The 18,995-nt window shown below is 45.5% G+C and overlaps 1 protein-coding gene across 1 annotated transcript; it reads right to left on the reverse strand.

Moving 5' to 3' along the window:
• Positions 1-234: 234 nt before the first annotated feature.
• On the reverse strand, positions 235-18,218 carry LOC139696358 (actin-5C-like). Its single transcript, XM_071595090.1, has 6 exons — positions 18,015-18,218; positions 5,334-5,480; positions 4,019-4,258; positions 3,334-3,472; positions 1,895-2,130; positions 235-1,342 (listed from the first exon to the last, which is right to left on the reverse strand). The coding sequence occupies exons 2-6, from the start codon at positions 5,457-5,459 to the stop codon at positions 953-955; spliced, it is 1,131 nt and encodes a 376-aa protein (XP_071451191.1). The 5' UTR covers positions 5,460-5,480; positions 18,015-18,218; the 3' UTR covers positions 235-952.
• Between the last annotated feature and the right edge of the window lie 777 nt (positions 18,219-18,995).

Raw genomic sequence — 18,995 nt, forward strand, 5'->3', positions numbered from 1 at the left:
ACTACTGTTTCAGGAATAATTTCATAGACTGAAGGAGTTTTTGTTCATTGTAATGGTCATTTAAATGACCATTTTCCTGTTAAAATTAAAAATCAATCGTGAAAAACTGCTATTTAGGGTGCAATTGACATTGTTTCAACCCAAGAAACCAAGTACACAAAAATATTTTAAATACTAAATAGGCATTGTGAATTTCAAAGAGAATACCATGGTGTTAATTTAAATATATTTATTTTCAATTCAAAGTAAACTAGACAATAAATTAAAATATAGTAGGACATTAATTTACACCTTTCATACATAACATTGGATGATTGACACCTTTGCTTTACTATACAAAAGTTACATGACAGGGCATAAATAGTTTTGCCCTTGAGAAAAATAAATTTTATTTTTTGTGGTAACATTTAATCAGTACTTTTATGCTCTCTTAATGGGTTGGAATTACGGAAAGACCACCTCAATGAGGTCATTGTGCATTTGCAGCAGAGATGTTGACAAGCATCAATGTCCTCTGATGAACATTCCAAGTGAGGTAAGTCCTTTCAGGCAAAGGAAGCAACCAAGAGCTGAGAGAAGCATGAACTCACAGTGATCAAGAGTAACAGGCCAAGAGCTTATTATGGACCACCAACGAGCAAATTATAAAACGAACATGAACGACAAATAATCATGAAGTTGTGCCAAAATTATTTCAAATTAAGTTCATACCACATGGGCACCATTTAAGTGAAAAAAATAACATTTGTGGTGTCAACTGTAAATGTGAGGCCATGTTGATACCAAAGTATCACCATTTTTTCCAAGAAGCACATTTGGGGTACCCCAATACCTAAAGGAAATGCATAGAACAGGAACCTTCATCCATTCAGACATGTTCAACGTGTACATGACAGAAAGGCATTGATTTGCCCATGTGTTGGAAGGCGCTGAACACCCAAAAGAAGCGGATTTAGAAGCACTTCCTGTGGACGATGGACGGGCCGGACTCGTCGTACTCCTGCTTGGAGATCCACATCTGCTGGAAGGTGGAGAGGGAGGCGAGGATGGAGCCTCCGATCCATACGGAGTACTTCCTCTCAGGGGGGGCGATGATCTTGATCTTCATGGTGGAGGGCGCCAGGGCCGTGATCTCCTTCTGCATGCGGTCGGCGATGCCGGGGTACATGGTGGTGCCACCCGAGAGGACGGTGTTGGCGTACAAGTCCTTCCTGATGTCCACGTCGCACTTCATGATGGAGTTGTACGTGGTCTCGTGGATGCCGCACGACTCCATACCCAGGAAGGACGGCTGGAACATCGCCTCCGGGCAACGGAAGCGCTCGTTGCCGATCGTGATCACCTGAGAGGGAGAGCGCGATCAATTATCAAAGAATATACCTCACACTGTGCCAATCGGCATGCCTAAAAGGCCCCTCAATCTTTGGTCACTCGAGGGAATTTCCATTTGGGAAGGAACACGCTATAGCCTTCAACATGAATATTTTTCAAGAGACTATTGCTACCCGAAGAAATTCCTATATGTAGTCCTGACTCTTCCCAGCGAGTGAAGGAATTTCATGCGGCACGGAAATTTTCTTCCAGCTCAACAGAAAATTATCATCACATGTTTTTACAATCATCCATCTCTCGTGAAATTTAAATTTACTCATTCCTATTAACTGGCAACTGTCGGTAAATAAGGGCATCAGACAAGGATTAATGCAAACTAGTACCGAAGGATTCTTCTAAATATTTTGAATTATCTGCCAATTGAAAGAACAGAATGAAAGCACGTGGGGACAGCAAAAAAAAAACACGAGGCAGGCTGAAAAAAAGACGAATTGGACACGAGCCAAATACTTTGAGAGTTCGCACATGAATTGATGATTGGCGTGGTCGGTCTGGCACTCACCTGTCCGTCGGGCAGTTCGTAGGACTTCTCGAGGGAGGAGGAGGAGGCGGCGGTGGCCATCTCCTGCTCGAAGTCGAGGGCCACGTAGCAGAGCTTCTCCTTCACGTCACGGACGATTTCTCGCTCGGCCGTGGTCGTGAAGCTGTAGCCACGCTCAGTCAGGATCTTCATGAGGTAGTCGGTCAAGTCACGGCCGGCCAGGTCCAACCTGAGGATGGCGTGCGGGAGGGCGTATCCTGGAAGGGGGAGGAGGAAGTCAGTGAGAGAGCCGTTGCACGAGTTAAAAATCGCATGTATTTAAGTTTGAGAGATTTCTGGTTTTTTTGTCCAACCAATCACGCTGAATTTCACGTGATCACGTGTAAAGGCTTCCCTAGGACTTGCAATTTCGCTCCTCAAATGTTTAAAAGAATGCAGTTGTTTAATGTGCAAGACATACAACTTACCTTTAGATCTGGTGTACCTTGTAGGAGGCATTCTTTTCCATGGTGTACCCTTCATTATCAACGTCATTGACCCCCTTTAACATCTTTCTCGTTGAAGATGCGTCAATTTTCCTCCCGTTCACCCTTTGCATTTCTGCACCATTTTTAAATGCTTCCATGTTTATCTAAGCTAATCAATTTTATCAATGGGAAAAGCACAATATTTTCGGGTTGCTTTAATCCTCTAGTAGGAGGCTCGACCTTTTCTTCCTTAAACCACGATGTTCTACAGCATGGGCTCATGGTTCTAAACTGCCAGAAGTGAGCATTGACTCTACAAGGAGGGAAAGCTGTGAAAATTGCTCACTTTGTTCATGAGCTTTAACTTTGACCGATGAAATGCAATGGATGGTAGAGCACAGTGATTGGCCTCATGGCTTTACCGCTACCGTGGATTTTTTCCCTCGCAAAAATTTAATTAAAATATAAATTTTAAGCTGCAATCTCCATGTTTGCTAATATTTTGGGTCCAAAAGTTCACTTTGATGTACCGTCGAACTTGCATGAATAATCCGTAGCATTTTGAATCTATGATCTAGTTTCCTAAAAAAACATCCTTATGTATATCGGAATCATTTGGCATAATTTTGTTATACCCACAGGGTTTCCTACATGTATTAAGGCATCGTTGGCTTTGGCTTATCTTCTGGAGGTAAAAACAACAGAAGATGTGATCCTGGTTTTCGTCCGGTTCCAATTTCAGTCATTTGCATCCATTCAGGTCGTATTTCTTTGTTGATTGAGCATGAATTTTACCTAAATTCCTGCTACACAACGCCAATTCGTAAATGTCTTCTCAAACCACTCTTGCCATTTCCAATTATGCTGTTTCAATATTTTCCTTAGGAATTCAATGGATGCACATTGAATCCAAGAAATGAACGACCCCCCACCCAACATCTCACCCTCAAGTGCACCATGCATTTTTTTTGTGACTGGCAGGCGAAATATTACCTTCATAGATGGGCACGGTGTGCGAGACGCCATCACCAGAGTCGAGGACGATTCCGGTGGTCCTTCCTGATGCGTAAAGGGACAGGACAGCCTGGATGGCTACGTACATGGCAGGGGCGTTGAAGGTCTCAAACATGATCTGAAAGCCAAAGTATAATTACAGTAAACTTTCTTTTAGGTGGTCACAATGGGTTCCCTTGAGAAGTCCGCATTAAAATATTTATGCTCACCACAGAATACGACTTAACACAACTGCTAGTGCTACTACTTCAGAAAACTGAAGGAATTGATGCTTTTGTTACATCGTCCCATTGCTCAGTAAGTGGTGATACCATATTAACTGTCATACCGAAAATACTGAGGTATTCACTGTTTTCAATGCCAAATATTTGTGATGGGAAAAGAAAGCATTTTTCATTCCCAACCTTTTTAAGGTTTTTGCACGTGAAATATGCTTTTTGCAAATAATTTTGTATTAATTCGATATTTTCAATATCGATAATAAACTTATCGTACCCATTAAAATAAAACTTAAACAGTTCCTGGTCTCGATTTTGTCTCTGCAAAGCTGTGCTTTTGCTTAATTGTAATGTCTTAAAAGGAACTTCATACTCTAATATGCGTCGCCCACTCTTTTCCGACCTTCCCATGCGATGAATTCAGGTATGCGAAATGCGACCCTCACCTGCGTCATCTTCTCTCTGTTGGCCTTGGGGTTGAGTGGTGCTTCGGTGAGCAGCACCGGGTGTTCCTCTGGGGCCACTCGAAGTTCGTTGTAGAAGGTGTGGTGCCAGATCTTCTCCATGTCGTCCCAGTTGGTCACGATACCGTGCTCAATTGGGTACTTGACCGTCAGGATGCCTCGCTTGGACTGTGCCTCGTCGCCCACGTAGCTGTCCTTCTGGCCCATGCCCACCATTATGCCCTGTCGGGGGAGGGAGGGCAGACGCGAGAAAATGAGCCAACTGTCAAGTCAGGCGGTTTTTCCAGTACAAGTTTAATTTACTGAGTAATTATTATTAATGTTGCAACAGTTCAAATGGGTACACCAGCAGAGGCAAGGAGTACATCAAATAATATTCAAGAAAATGCTAACTGTTAATTGCAATCAGAGGCATTCTGATTAGTGAGAGGATTTTCTTTTGAGAATTCTTGGGCTGGACTTTGAAAGTGATGGCATTATTCCATATTAATCAATGATCAGGTGAATTTTTTGTATACTTTCGTAAATAATTAGATGTAACCAGAGAGTGAGATCATATGTTCGAAATTGAGTTTCCATATGTTCGCGGTTATCATGATGTTATTCATTATTAATGAGATGAGATATACAAGTAAATTTTAAACTCGCGACGCAGATATGATGCGGTATTTCGTTTTACTGGGCACAGTTTAAAAGAAGTCTTGTTTACTCGGCTTTCATTGATAGTTTTGGAAACACTTGTTATTGGTGGGGACGCCCCCAAGTTTTAGTGTAAACCATATATGTTGCGATGCCAGTATTTAAGTGCAACACAGTGGAGACGGGTTGAATAATTGGGTCCATATAACAGTTTTCATTGTTCTCGTTACTCCGATCCGATACCGATATTCGGAGTCCCCAATATGAATTTTAATGCAGGTCCCCTAAATTATCTCGGCAGCTTTTCCATGAATTCTACTCCGGGGTTCAATTTTTACAGTTGTTGAATTAGCTGCATCACTTGTGTTCAATGCTTGTTTACACGATTTTTAAAGTTAATCTCGGATCCGAGACAGTTACATCCTGCCGTTGCTATTTAATATACTATTCATTTGATTTGCGCAGACGTTCAGTAAAATAGTAAGTATATTTTTTTTCGTTCTATTCTAGGTCTCAGTTGTAAAAAATCGCAAGTTTTAAGGAAAAAGTTCACTTCAAACTATTTTCATATTGAGTAAGGTATTTTTGTGAATATACAGGAATATACGAATAGCGAGGATACTGGCATACATTTGTAGTTCGGATGTGAAGGACTTACCTGATATCTGGGCCTGCCGACGATGGACGGGAACACGGCCCTAGGGGCGTCGTCTCCCGCGAAACCGGCCTTGCACATTCCGGATCCATTGTCCACGACGAGTGCGGCAACGTCTTCGTCACACATGGTAATGTAGTATCTTCTTTACTGTTGAAAGAACAAATGAGTCATTTTTAACATATGGCTCAACGAAGCAGAAATAAATAACCAGTAAATTTATTTCCAGCTGTTAGCAAAGCTATTTAGGTAAAACTAGTAATAGTACGAATAACAATTATGTATCCATGCAATTTTTATAATAGATTACCGGCCGTAATATCTCAAAAAATCATCTGTGTGTTATTACCCAAATATTCGAGTTCAAACGTTCATGAACTATTTTGGTTTGTTTATTCGGACTTATCTCGTTGCTATTGAAATCTGTAAATAGAATGTCGTCAACTTAAGTCCTTAACAACAACATTACGGTAGGCTTGTTTACAGACCTGATGAATTAAATCAACTTTCTCAGAAAAAAGATGCAAAACTTAACCTTTGTCTTAAGGAACTCTACTGCTGACTTGTAGCGGGAAACTAACAACGACAACAAGTGAATTCCGATTGCATTCCGAGTGTCAGTATGGATTTTTTGGGGCGAAAAAGTTCTAAAATTGGTTAAAATGACTCCTGAAGGTAATGTAATGTAAAGGAACGTTATGTTTAATCTTCTGGTTATGTTGAACCGCAAGAGGAATGGAAATCATTAATCTATAATCGAGTAAAACTAAATCCAGCGTAATGATAAAAAAAGAAGATATCTACCTAATTGACTTCAGCAGTTTGATCCATTTAATCCGCCAAAAAGTGAACAAATGCTATCCATCGATGAAACGGCGAGGCGAAGCTAATTGGTTAACGCAATGGGATAGATTTTTTCGCAAAAGTTACCAACTAGCTATTGCCTACGGGTACTTTGTTAATTGAGCGTCTATTTTCATTCTTCGCGAAACAAAGGACGCGAAGGAAACTAGTGGTGTATTCAAAACAATTGGCATGTGAGAATAGTAAGATTATCTGGAAAAAATTACCCCGTCAAGTATGTAAACTGAAAAAAATCAGATTTCAGTCTGAGTTACTTCATCAAGTGTCGCGTGTTTGCGTACATTACAATTTTTCAAGCACACTTGAATATTAACAGCCTTTCAGCCAAATACCAAGAAAAATTAAGAATGCAAGGAAATTAAAAACATTAATCGCGCTGTGTATAGAGTTTCGATTTATTTCCTGAATATTGCGATAAAATCTACGTACATGTATTTTCCTATTTGAGTGGGACATTCGGGTTAAAGCCATCTCTTTCTAAGGCGTTGCTCAACATCGTGGGACTGCAGAATTATTTAGAAAGAGCAATCATCCGCCATTGCTTCATTTTCATGTTCTTTCTTACTGTCTACTACATTTCATTGCTGTCCTTGTGTGGTTCGATCTTCCACCGGTGTAATGGAGTGCATTTCTACCCCTTAAACACTTTCTTTCGTCCTTATTTCAACGTATGCAGCGGTCATACTAAATGGGTCGGAAGTGTCATAACTACGGCTAACTTTTCTTGTGTTTATCTTTTTTTACCGTTCCCTACATTGCTTTACCGTTCCCTGCATTGCTTGATAGCGAGTATTTTTTACTTTACCCTATTTTAAGTGATTTCCGAAAAACCTGGTATTGGATTTTTTGTACATTTGTATCTGGTGTTCTAAAAATACGTTTTGCAGTTGCCCACAGAATTTTACTGCTTTTCTTTCAAGTTTCCTATTAAGTTTTACGGTGATACATGTACACATGCGCCGAGATGTACACAATTCATCAAAACTAATGACCGCAATACATTATTGGTTGCGCGCGGTGAAACGAGTCCTTAATTCCGCGGAACAATTCGAAAGGCGAGAGGATTAAGTGGCGCCCCCAACCCCTCCCAAGGCAAACCGCGATCCGCGCGGGGAAGGGCAGAGCGTCTCATCACGCAGCGTCGGGGAGGGGCAGAGAGCATCGCCGACGCCCTTGGCGCGACCTCGACCCCCATCCGTGGCCTTCCCGCCGGCGGGGATTCGGGCGACCCCGCGATAGTCACCGCGAGGACAACCCCTGCCTGGGGAAGGGGACCGCGCCTTGCCGTCCCCCCTCTCTGCGTGCATTTCCCACCCACATCGCCGGCCGGCCGTCTTGGGCACATGTCGGGACCACAGGCCGAGGAGGGGCATTGAGCAGTCGGAGGGAGTGAAGAGGAGGGACCCGAGGGGAATGAATGCCCCACACGAGAGCGTGAATGCCCCACAAAATACGAGACATTTCACAAGTCTTTCACTTCGCCTTCGAAGGGATTCGAACCTGGATCCTTCATTCGCAGACCTGAGTGCTTGAGCCAATTCGCTCCCAAGGCGTTCGCTTACTACTGCGGAAGATGTCACGGGGTAATTGAACCGACTAAGCCCGTTTACCGAGCGATCCGGATTCAATTCCCATCTATTCCAAGCGAATTATTTAGGCAACTGTGACCCTTATCACGTTTATAGACAGTTTTTGACGGCTCAACATCCAATCGTCTGACGCAGCAGGGCCACTCCATCCTTAAATCCCTCCCAGGGAGACCCTTACTTTGATGGCGATGTAGCGAAATGCTTTTCTATTCGACCTCTTTATTTAGGTTAGCAGTCGCGTTGAAAAGAAGCCTTTAAGACTCCACGGAATGCGCATATTTCTATTCAGTTTTCGAATCGAATTTTTGTCTGTTTTCGACATCTCGTCCGACGAGGAGACTTCAACCTTTTCCCTACCTGTCGGCGGCTGTGGAAAATATCCCTAGAGCTTCCCCGAAAAAAGAAGACAATTGCCGAACGCACCGCGTGCTCGGAGCCCGTAGTCCCCAAACCACCTCTCCCAGGCCACGGGTTGGGGGAGAATCGGTGACTTCACCATCATCTTGCGGAGGAGGGGCGTCCCTGGGGGTCGTGGTGGCGGGGGGTGGTTCTCTCTCTCTCTCTCTCTCGACCGCAAGGGGGAGGGACACCCCTGTAGTCCGCCGCATAGTCATCGCTTCGGAGCAAGTCCAAAAGCGGAGACGCCGCCGCGCCAATCGGATCCATTCTCCGGGCGAGGAGCGAAGGCCGGAGCGAACACAACTCCTTATATGCATATGTCGATGGATGTTCCTCGTAAGGCGATGTCGGCGACGGCTGACCCATTTTCAGGTCACGCCCCACTTCGTCCCCCCCCGCCCCCTCCCTTCCCCGGAGCAACCGGATGGGTGGATGGAATCATTTCTCGCTCCAGCGGTCTGTCCCCTCCAACTCCGCCGTCCTCGGCATCCAGCAGGCGGCCAAGTGCATGTTGGCACACCTGCACGTGTCGCTATCGAGCGCGTTCTCCCTTCTCGTGATTGGGCCGCGGTGGGATGGACCGAAAGGCATCGGTCGTCTGCCAGGGAATATCCGATGCCCACCCTGGGGCGAAGACAGCACCCAGGAGGATGGCTGTGCGCAGTCGCAGTAAAAGCTAACTGTCAACAACTGTCAGGAGGTATTTCTCGTTTGTGGTGTTTTTTCCGGAACACTCCTGGGGCCAACGCGCGCCAATCATTCGTTGAGACGAGGGTGAAAATAATATCTACATAAAACCACGAGCACAGTAATCAACCCGAAGGTCGGTTTGGTAGGTGATGATCGAGTTCACCCAGTACTAAGTTCTACACGGCGTGTGAAATTCACACATCAGGATAGGGGGGCCAGTTCCGGGGGATGCGACGGTCCGTGTTGGAGAGACAGGAGAACGAAAAAGGGGCGGGAGAGAGGGAATGAATATGCAATGCACGGGACGAGAGGGGAGAGACCTCGGAGCGAAGATGGAGTGTAGGCTGCAAAGTAATTCGCACATGCTTGTAGATCACAAACAATATAACCTTCAGAAGCACTCCTGGTGGCATGTGGAAATAGCATTCCCCTTCAACAAGCATGCGCAGGTTTGAGGTCGTCTTATTCATCTTGTGTATTTCGAGAAGCGGAAGTATGGACACGTGTTCTAGTGCTATGTCAACGCGAGTAAACAGCGTGCTGTTATCGAATTTTTAACTGCTGAAAAAGTGACTCCTACTGAGATTCATCGTTGTTTATAGGCTGTATATGGTGACAGTGCTGTTGATAGGTCTACTGTAAATCGATGGGTAGTAAAATTTCGTGGTTGCGAGACCCGAAAAGCCATAATTGTTGATGAAACCCGAAGCGGACGTCCGATCACTCTGATATTATTAACGCATGCGAGGGAGAAAAGTCTCTGTTAATGGCAACTTATGTAGTTCCAGATAAATAAGGTGGCTTATTCCAGTTGAACAAGATGGCTGGTTTCGGGTAATGCATTTTCTATGCGAACATATTTGAATATTGAGGGATATCGAGGTAACAATCACGGGAGGGTTCACGCATATCCTTTGTGTATCACTGAAAGAAATAATCCTACTTACGATACTACAAAAAAAGAAAAAGGAAAAAAGGAAAGCCATTAGCTCTTATAATTAAGAATGAAATAATATGAAGGAGAAGAATTAATACAAAGATTTGAAAACACGTATGCTACATAAGAAGTGGACAAATACAAAATTAATAAAAATAATTGACTTAAAGGGAACATTTATTTCAAAGCATGCCCTTATCGTAGTTCGGAGGAATATAATTTGGCTTAATTTCTAATGGTGCGCATTATTCATTCTCTGAAATTGAACGCGATCTAATTTATCATGTAGGAAAACTAAATGCGTCATTGGTAGAGAGTCATTGTGTGCTCTGACCACGGCGATGCACTACAAGCTATGGTTTCGCCTCTTTGCAATTTATACTTGAAGCTCTAAGAAAAATCTTACAGTTCGGTTAAGTCTCCGGTTCAGAAACTGTGTTCAAGCAAAATGTCGTCGCATTTTTCAAGAATTTCCATGATTACCTGGATGTAATATTTTGCTGACGAGACATTTTTATTTTCTAGCATTTATTGAGCGCAGTTTTCACAGTTTCGCAGCCCCATTAGGGTACTGCGCCCCCACTTCCCTCACCCTTTTCCTCCTCAACCCCTTCCCTCCGCTGCTCAATCTTTCGGTAGCATTCCGACGGTGGCGCGGCGCGTGGCAATTAGGCGCAACACCTGGCCCGCAAACGAGGCGGGCGCGCGTTGTTGCGAAACAATTAGTTGCGGCGCGCTTCCTCCCGCCGGCGGCGGCGGCGCCACGGGGCGTAACGAATGACGGATCTAGATGTGGGCTGTGGAGATTGCTGGGGATCGGGGCCGAGATATTGCTCCCTCGTTAGTGGGGGTGGGAAGGGATAGGGGATGGAGGAATAGGGATGTAGAGGGTGGAAATCTGTCTGACCACTCGCATCCCATTCCAGCATCACAGTTAACATCAGCGTGTGGGACGCAGCGCAGAGAGTAAGTACGAACTGCGTGCTTCGAGGTCCGTGAAGTGAGAAATCAACGCAGAAATAAATCATATTCGAGTACAGAAATGCTCGAGAGCGGGAGAATTAGAATGATCTGAATGGGGAAGAGAGAAGGGACCCACTGGGTGACCTCTCTCGCCATCTTCGGCGACCAAACGAGTGGCGTGGAGTGAGAGCGTCGAGGCGTGAATATATCCCCGTGAAGTGGCAATGGTGGACGTACACCATCGGTGGAACAGACCGGAGTGGAATAACCGCAATGATCAGCCCGCATCAGCCACGTTAAGAAGTTTGGTCTCTATCAGTTCATAGGGTGGGATTCACCCCGTACATCAAGCCTCAGTCGTCGCGGGAAATTCGCTCGCATTATGCGTATGGCAAGTCATCAATTAGGTTGGTTAGTTTCCTGCTCTGCAATTGTCGCTTTGGTGATCTCCCAGGAAGAGACCCGAAACATATTTGTCAGTTGGGAGTGAAGCCCAGAGGGTCACGTCCATCGAACCCCAGCCCTACTGCAGAAGTAAATCCAGTGCTCTACCCACTGGACAACCGTGCCGTTGGGCGGTGAAATTCGAGGAGTGGATGGATACTGGGAGATGGAAGTCTGCGCTGTCGACTGCCAGAAGTATTAGACAGCTAAAGAAAGGAGAGGTGATGGGCAGGAGGGGAAGACGCAATTTGGAGCACTATGTCGCGTGGATGGAGAGAGTGGGCACAGGTGGAGGGGTCGTGCCCTCCCCGCCGTGGAGGAGGCGAGGAGAAGTGGGGGGGGGGCAGATTTGCAATATGTTTTCCTGATATAAGATATTGATACTTCTACATGTTGTAAGAACTTGAATTAATGTCTCTCCGAAAGAAAATGGGAGGCTGGATTGGATGAGATTAGTTAATTGAAAGAAAATCATATTTACTGGGGGTAACCAGGGAGATGAGATCTAATTTTGGCATTTCATTTGGAATTCGTCCTGGGAGAAAGGGGAAATTGGAGTATAGTCGAGGATGAGTCGGAAGAACGGAAGTTGATAAAACGCAAACCTGTAATCGAAACCAAATGAATGGTTTAAAAACGGTTGTGAATGGATATACATACGTAGAGGTGCATATTGATAAGAGAGCGAATTTGGGATTACTGATTGGATGTTTAAGTAGGTGTGTAGGGATGACTCGAGGGGATGGGATAATCGTAAGGTGATCAACGCGGAGCTACTAAATGTAGGTGAGAGTGAAAGAAGAAATACTATTTCGCCAAAAGATTATGCTTATTTATGCCGAGAAAGAGGTGAATTAAATACATATATTTATTTGGACTGTTTTCCCATTGGATATTTGACTATCACAAATTAAAAATTACCATCTACTATGGTACATTAGCACAACTGTGTTCAAATAAGATCTCCAAGCTGCGTAAAAAATTGTAAATATGATTAAAAATTCCAATCACTGTAATATTTCCGTTTGGTTTTAAACTGATATTTCAACTAAGAAATCTATTTTATTGCGGCCTCTGCGTATGACTTCCGATGAACTCGAGGCGAGCAAACGATTAAATGAATGAACTAGTCGTATATACTATATAAGTATATCTCTCTCTCTCTCTATTAGTGCGTCTCCACGCTGTCTGCACCCTTCTGGTAATCCGGCCGTGGGTGGGGGGGGGACCGTTATCCTTGGGGTGGGGGGTGACCCCCCCTCTCCTCTTCACCTGGGGGTCTCATTCTCGACCGATCCCCCGCGGGGTGGAGGATTCGGCTGGCGGCTGGCAGGAGCACCAGACCGCGTCGCCGTCGCAATCATAACAGCCGGCGCACGCCACCTTCCCACGCCGCACATTCCCTGCAATTACCCCCGGGAGGGACTCCCACCCCCCAACGTAAGTGGCGTGCCGAACACCCCTTACCCCTGCGGTATGCGAAGGATCGAAATCCGAGTGATCTCTCCTGAAGGCCGGCTGTGAATACTATTCGAATTCGTCGTCGAAAGATGCGAACACGGCCGGATTAGATACTCGGAGGTGAAGCGACCGCGTCACTCGGGCAGCGGCTCGGTGAACTTTTACAGAATAAGTCAAAAATGTCATTTTTCGAACGCCTACGTGTTTACATAACTCATTTTATTATTGTCAACTTTTTTTAACGCGAGTTTTTTTTTATCGTGGAAAACCTACCGCCAAACCCGATTCGTTTTAAGGTAACTCTCGTGGCGAAAGGGCAGCCTCCAATTGATTGATGCAAATGATTTTTGGCCAAACGATGCAGAAAGAACGAGTTGTAATGATACGTAATATGTAATGCACTTCTGTCCTTCCCCAAAGAATCTTAAACGTTCTTGAATTTTCGGTATTATTCATTTTTTTATTTAGAGATCGGGGGAAAAATGTTTCCACGCAAGATTTATTTATTTTAGTACCCTGCAAGCCACTCCTAGGGTGTGTGGCAGGGGGTGAATACACACCAGACTACGATTATTATGTTGCCCGACCGCTTTAGGGAGGAAAGGTGTGTTTAGTTTCCAAGGGTTGCCTGGTGTTTAATAACCCCCTGCAACACAACCTAGCTTACAGGGTACCATGAATGAATGAATGCAAGAGGTGCAGGTTTGGAGAAGGACGGATCGAAGAAGGCGGAGGCGACAGAGGGACGCACGAGCGGGAGGGGGCGTGGCCGGGGGCTGTTGTGCCTCGATCGAGTTAAATGGCGTGAACCAAATCGTTGAATTGAATGCAGCGTCCCACCGCCGCGAAAGACCTCTCTGGGCACCCAACGGCGTGGCAGGGTGGGGGGCGAGACGGAAGCCATCCGCTGGGAGGAGGCTGCCTCCCCTAATGAACGACGGCCTGGCGGGATGGATCAGCCCATCGCGGACCTGCCCAGTCAGCGAGGGTCGGGGGGGGGGGGGAGAAGTGTAATCCAGGGGCACGAAGCCAACAGTCGATTTTAACCCTCTGAAAACAGTTTTGAAGTGCAATGATTATACTTTCGCATTCTTATGTCGTGCTATGCAAGCAATCAACAAGGGCTGCTCGATTTATACCCACTTTTTTGTTAATAAATATTAATTTAAGGGCTGTAACTAAGGACTTGGACAGAAAAAATTTTGCTGGAACAAATTTGATGAGAAATTTTTTGTTGATTAAATTTATATGAAGTATTACACCGTAGGGTGAGGGACACCCCCCCCCCCTCAAAATACAGCAGCGCCTAATGCTAAGATGGCAAGCGCGGTCGACAAGTTGAGAATAATGAAAAGTAAAGCTCGCTGGTCGTAATTAAATCCTCCGATCGTTCCCCAAATTAAGGTCCCGGTTTATTGCTTCGCCCCTCCCCTCCGCCGCTCGACGGGATGGTGGCCGGGATGAGGGTGGGGGGGGGCGAAATTAAGAACGGGAGCTCGTAGTACTCTTACGAGGGGAGCTAATTATCAATGTCTTCTCATTAGCCATCCTCAAATACGGTGGCGCCGTACCGACGGACGTTCGTGGTTCGCGGGGCCGCGAGCATTTATGGACGCACAATAATCACCAAATTAGAACGAATTGCCGTGAACCTATTATTCCTTGAAAGCGGGAATCCGACAGCGTGACGAAACGGCCGCGTGTTAGTCACTTCTGTGATATTTCCGACGGGAATGATCGAAGTGGTGCTCGTGTTCCATCCGACTGAGACTCTAAATAAAAGTCCAGTAGCAACAGAAGGATGACGCAAAACCCCTCAAGATCGGCACCGTATTCATCCAAAGGCTAACCCTAATGCTTTCCGAGAACTATTCTTGGTAAATTACATGATAATGACCGGCTCTTCAATGCTACAACTTCCTTAAAGTGCTAAAAATTGACCAATTTAGCTACTGATGATGGTATCAGCTGCAACATATTCAATTATAATTACCTGGAAAAATTCCAAAGAAACTGCGGGAGATGCCGCAGGAGTAACTTTTAACGGAGTCCTCCACTAATATGCATTTTAATGCAATAATTTCTGGGTGTAAAAATCATTCGCCTTAACCGAGATTTGAACCCGGAATTTCAGAGTTTAAGAGGACGCCTCGACAGCTTAATTGGCTAAAGTAATCTACAGGAAATCGAGGGAACCGGGTTCGAATCCCGGTCAAGGCGAATGATTTTTGCATTTGATTTTAATTGCCATGTATTTTTTATTTCCACAATGACGAAAACTTTGATTAATACGCAAAAACTCTGTTAAAGCCGATTTTCGTCACACAGCGAATGTAATGTAATATCATAATGTAATGTAATGTAATATCAGATAAATGTAGGAAGAAAAGGTAGAAAATTTATCAAATTAAGAAACATGAAATCATGGAGTCTGGCTACAATTTAAGTCCATCCGCTATGCCGAATACACATTATTGAATTGTTTTAGTACCGTGCATGCCACCGTTAAGGTGTGTGGCAGGGGGTGAATGCATATCAGACTAATTTTGACCCAAATGTGACCCTACTGTGGTCGGGAAATGTTATTCTGATCCCTTATTGTTCGTGGAAACAATGACTTAAAATCTTATATGTCCTACACATAATCTCTCTAATTTTTTTAGCCTCAACTTTCCCAGCTTAGTACGATGGGGTTAATAATACATTTTCAACATCACTGCTAAAGATACATCCTACCAATTTATGCAAGATGTTTAATCTGTAATTTAAGCTTCGCTGCGTGAGTGATTCCCAGCCGAGCTGCTCTAATATTTTGGACATGCTACTCATTAAGTCGAAGCTTCTTCGTGTCATCGCCGGCGCCGTTACCAAGGCTACTTGAATGCACGTCCTGCAAGCAGTCTCTCCCCGGACCTTATCCATCCATATACGATTATCTGTTACCGAAGACGCAACTGGTGGTGGTTTCCCCCTCCTCCGAGCGCGAATTGAGCCTCCAGTCCGTATAGGCAATCGAGGCATTGGGCCGACGCGTCATTCATCCCCCCAACACACCTCACTCGCCTCGAGATGCCCTCATCCCCACCCTCCCCCCAACCTCTCGTCCCTGCCCTCATTTGGGGCCACACTCCTCTCTCTCTCTCTCTCTCTCTCTCTCTCGCCCCCAACAAACCCCCTCGCGGGACCACCCTCCCCCCCTCTTCCATTTTCTCCTCCATTGCGATCTCGCGAATTCATTTCGAGTTTTGCCGTCTGTTTCTTCCCCTGTTGGCTCTCGCCCTGCATCCATACCTGCAGAGCTTCAGTCACTCCCCAGTGTCGTTCTTTTGCGTTCCCGGTCACCAGTCGAATCGGCGAAACTGCATTTAAATCCAGACACTTTCGATATTTTAGTACCTTGCAAGCTACCCCTAGGGTGTGTGGCAAGGGGTGAACACACCAGACTAATGTTCAGCCGACTATGACCCTACCGCCGTCGGATAATCTTATTCTGATCCCTTATCGTTCGTGGGGAAAAATGACATCTTAAATCAATCTATTCCACACTTAAATCAATAATTTTATTGGCTTGACCTCTCCTACCCCAGTACGATGGGGGTAATTATACATTTTGAACATCACTGTTAAAGAGACCTCCTTCCAATTTATGCAAGAGCTTCAATATGTAGTTTAACCTCCGCTCCGCGAGTGATTCCCAGCCTAGCTCCTCAAATATTTTGGACACGCTACCAATTCTGGTATCTCTTTATAATACTGTTTTATTCCAGAATAAATAAATAAACATTTCAACGATGCACCGCAACGTGACCCAAGTGTAGAAAATAATATTTTTTAGAGAAATTAAACAATATTTGGTTTTACGTAACTAAGGTGAGGAGGGATGTTCTTTTCCCGTTTTCAGGCTCATGCCTTGACTTCGCCCGAAGCACTGGGAGGTCCCGTGCCGGAGGAATAAATTTCGGAGTTGAATAGGGTGAAAACAGAAGCTGCCATTTAGATCAAGAGCGTTACGAATGAACTGGTGACGTCGCACAAATAACTGCTTAACTTGCGTTTGGAGCAACTGATAGCGCGAAGATATCACATGCAAGCACTGCTCCGTTTGGAGAATATCAATCCTCAGAATGAATCAGCGCGTAAGTCATCGAGGAATTAATCACTCCAACGTCCCCTTGCATTAATTAGCGGGCGATATGACGAAGAGAGGTCGCGGGAGATACGCACGTACCAACATAACACGCGAGGAGGAAACGACTCGCGATCTCGTCTTTATAATTCGAGGAGGACAGCTTTTTCACATTATGATGTCGAGAGCGAAACATATCGTTTTCTAAAGTGCAGACCAAACTGGAAAAAAAACAGTTTCCGCAACTGAATCTGCGACATAAACGCCCGCGTCGAGTCGAGAAGTCATTGATGTATATAATATAGACGAACGAGTGGGAAAACCTTTGAAGAGCGGCAAATCGTTCACTTTGTGTGCGAATTTTAACCACAATGACGCAGGCACGAGCCCCGGTTCGCATCGCCGCATTTGAGGGCATACCGCGCGCCGGAGACAGAGGGTTCCCTCCCACCCCCCCCCCCCCAATGCTAATGTCGGTAGATGGCAGTCAGTCGAACGGACGATCCCGACTCGCGAGAGGTGATGTGGGGAGGGGAGGGATGTGCCGCCGACGACTCTTTAAGACACGCGTCCCGCATTCAGTTGACCCCAAATCGACTCTCTCGCTATCGAGCACTCGGCGGATCATATCACGCAACTGATGAACAAAATCCCGATATTCAGATTTTTAATCACCCGAGTAGCGAAACACACACATGATTTCGTCGAAGTAACACGAAAGTGTTGAATAAAAAACTTTGACAGCAACAAACAATAAAAGAACACATAAAAAGAACACCCAAACGCTATTTCTTAATAATTTCGATGGAATTTAGCTCCGTTTCCCGACCCATTCGCGTAATCTGAGATCAATTCTCGAATCCAAAGCGCATGCAATTCCCGATGAAAACATTCTGCACCATGAAATAGGCGGATTACTATTTCAAGAGGAGCGAATTCGCACACCGCCTCCGGGGACAACATGGGTCCATATCACTCGCGGGATTCGCCTTACGGGCGGTTGACGACCGAACCGGGCATTGAACCGGGGACCTCCCAGCTGAGGTTCATCTTCACGAGACACAGAAGCGCACGCGCCTTTGGGGAGTTGGTCGGAGACGGCGCCGGCCACCGCGGCCGGAATCCCCGGGAGAGGCACAGCGGGGAGACGCCCCCCTCTTGGGGGCAGGGACCATCACAAAATCAAACAAACACTCTGCGCCACCACCAACCTGCGAGGAGGGAACACCAAAGCAACCACGTCTTCGTCCGGCTAGTCGTCTTCTTCCTCTTTGAGTCTCACACTGACGGCGGACCCTCGACGGCTTGTATCCTTATATCGGCTGTGGATTGAGTGGGGGGCGGCGGTCGGTCGGTCGGTCTGTCGGGGGGTTTTGCCGGGTGGGGGAGTGTTTTGTTTCTGGAGCTTCTTCTCGTCGGACTCACTGCTCGCGGAATGAGAGCTCCCGACCGCGGACGGGGCCCTTTAGTAGAAAGGAGAGGGAGGGGGCGCGCCTTCCCCTCCACCCGCCCCCCCTCTCCCCACCCCCGCGAAAGGGAGCTCGGCCGCGGGTGACCGTGGCGCTTTCTGCCCATATATAGAGAATTGATATCTCGCCTCCTCCTCCCCCACCGCCCCCCCAACACACACACACACACACGCACGCACGCCTCTCCTTCTAAGGAGAGAATTCGCCCGTGTGTGCGTGCCCCTCCCCACCTGCGGACCATGTTTACCTGCCTCTCTCTCCATTCGATCGATTGGAGGGGGGGGGGGACGGGCGAGAGGAGCGGGACCTTTTTATTACCTTTACATCTGTGTCATTTTGTGTGTACAGGTTTACACTTTCGCGTTACATGTTCATAGAAAAAATAATATATATATATATATATATATATATATATATATATATATATATATATATATATATATATATATATATATATATAGATATATATATATACATACATACACATATACATGTATATTTATGTATATATATTATATATACAAATACATACATATATATATATTTATGTATATCTTCGAAATGGAACGCTCTTCGGCGACGCACAAATATTTAAAAACACAGATGTAGATTTTTAGACCATAGAGGCACAAAAAAGGACACTCACAATATATTATTTGACGTTCATTCTGAAGACGACGGCCGAGCCGTCGAAACGTCAAATAATATATTGTGAGTGTCCTT

This window comes from Hetaerina americana, unplaced genomic scaffold, assembly GCF_022747635.1.
Source record: "Hetaerina americana unplaced genomic scaffold, ioHetAmer1.1.p SCAF_7, whole genome shotgun sequence".
Classification (NCBI taxonomy): Eukaryota; Metazoa; Arthropoda; class Insecta; order Odonata; family Calopterygidae; genus Hetaerina; species Hetaerina americana.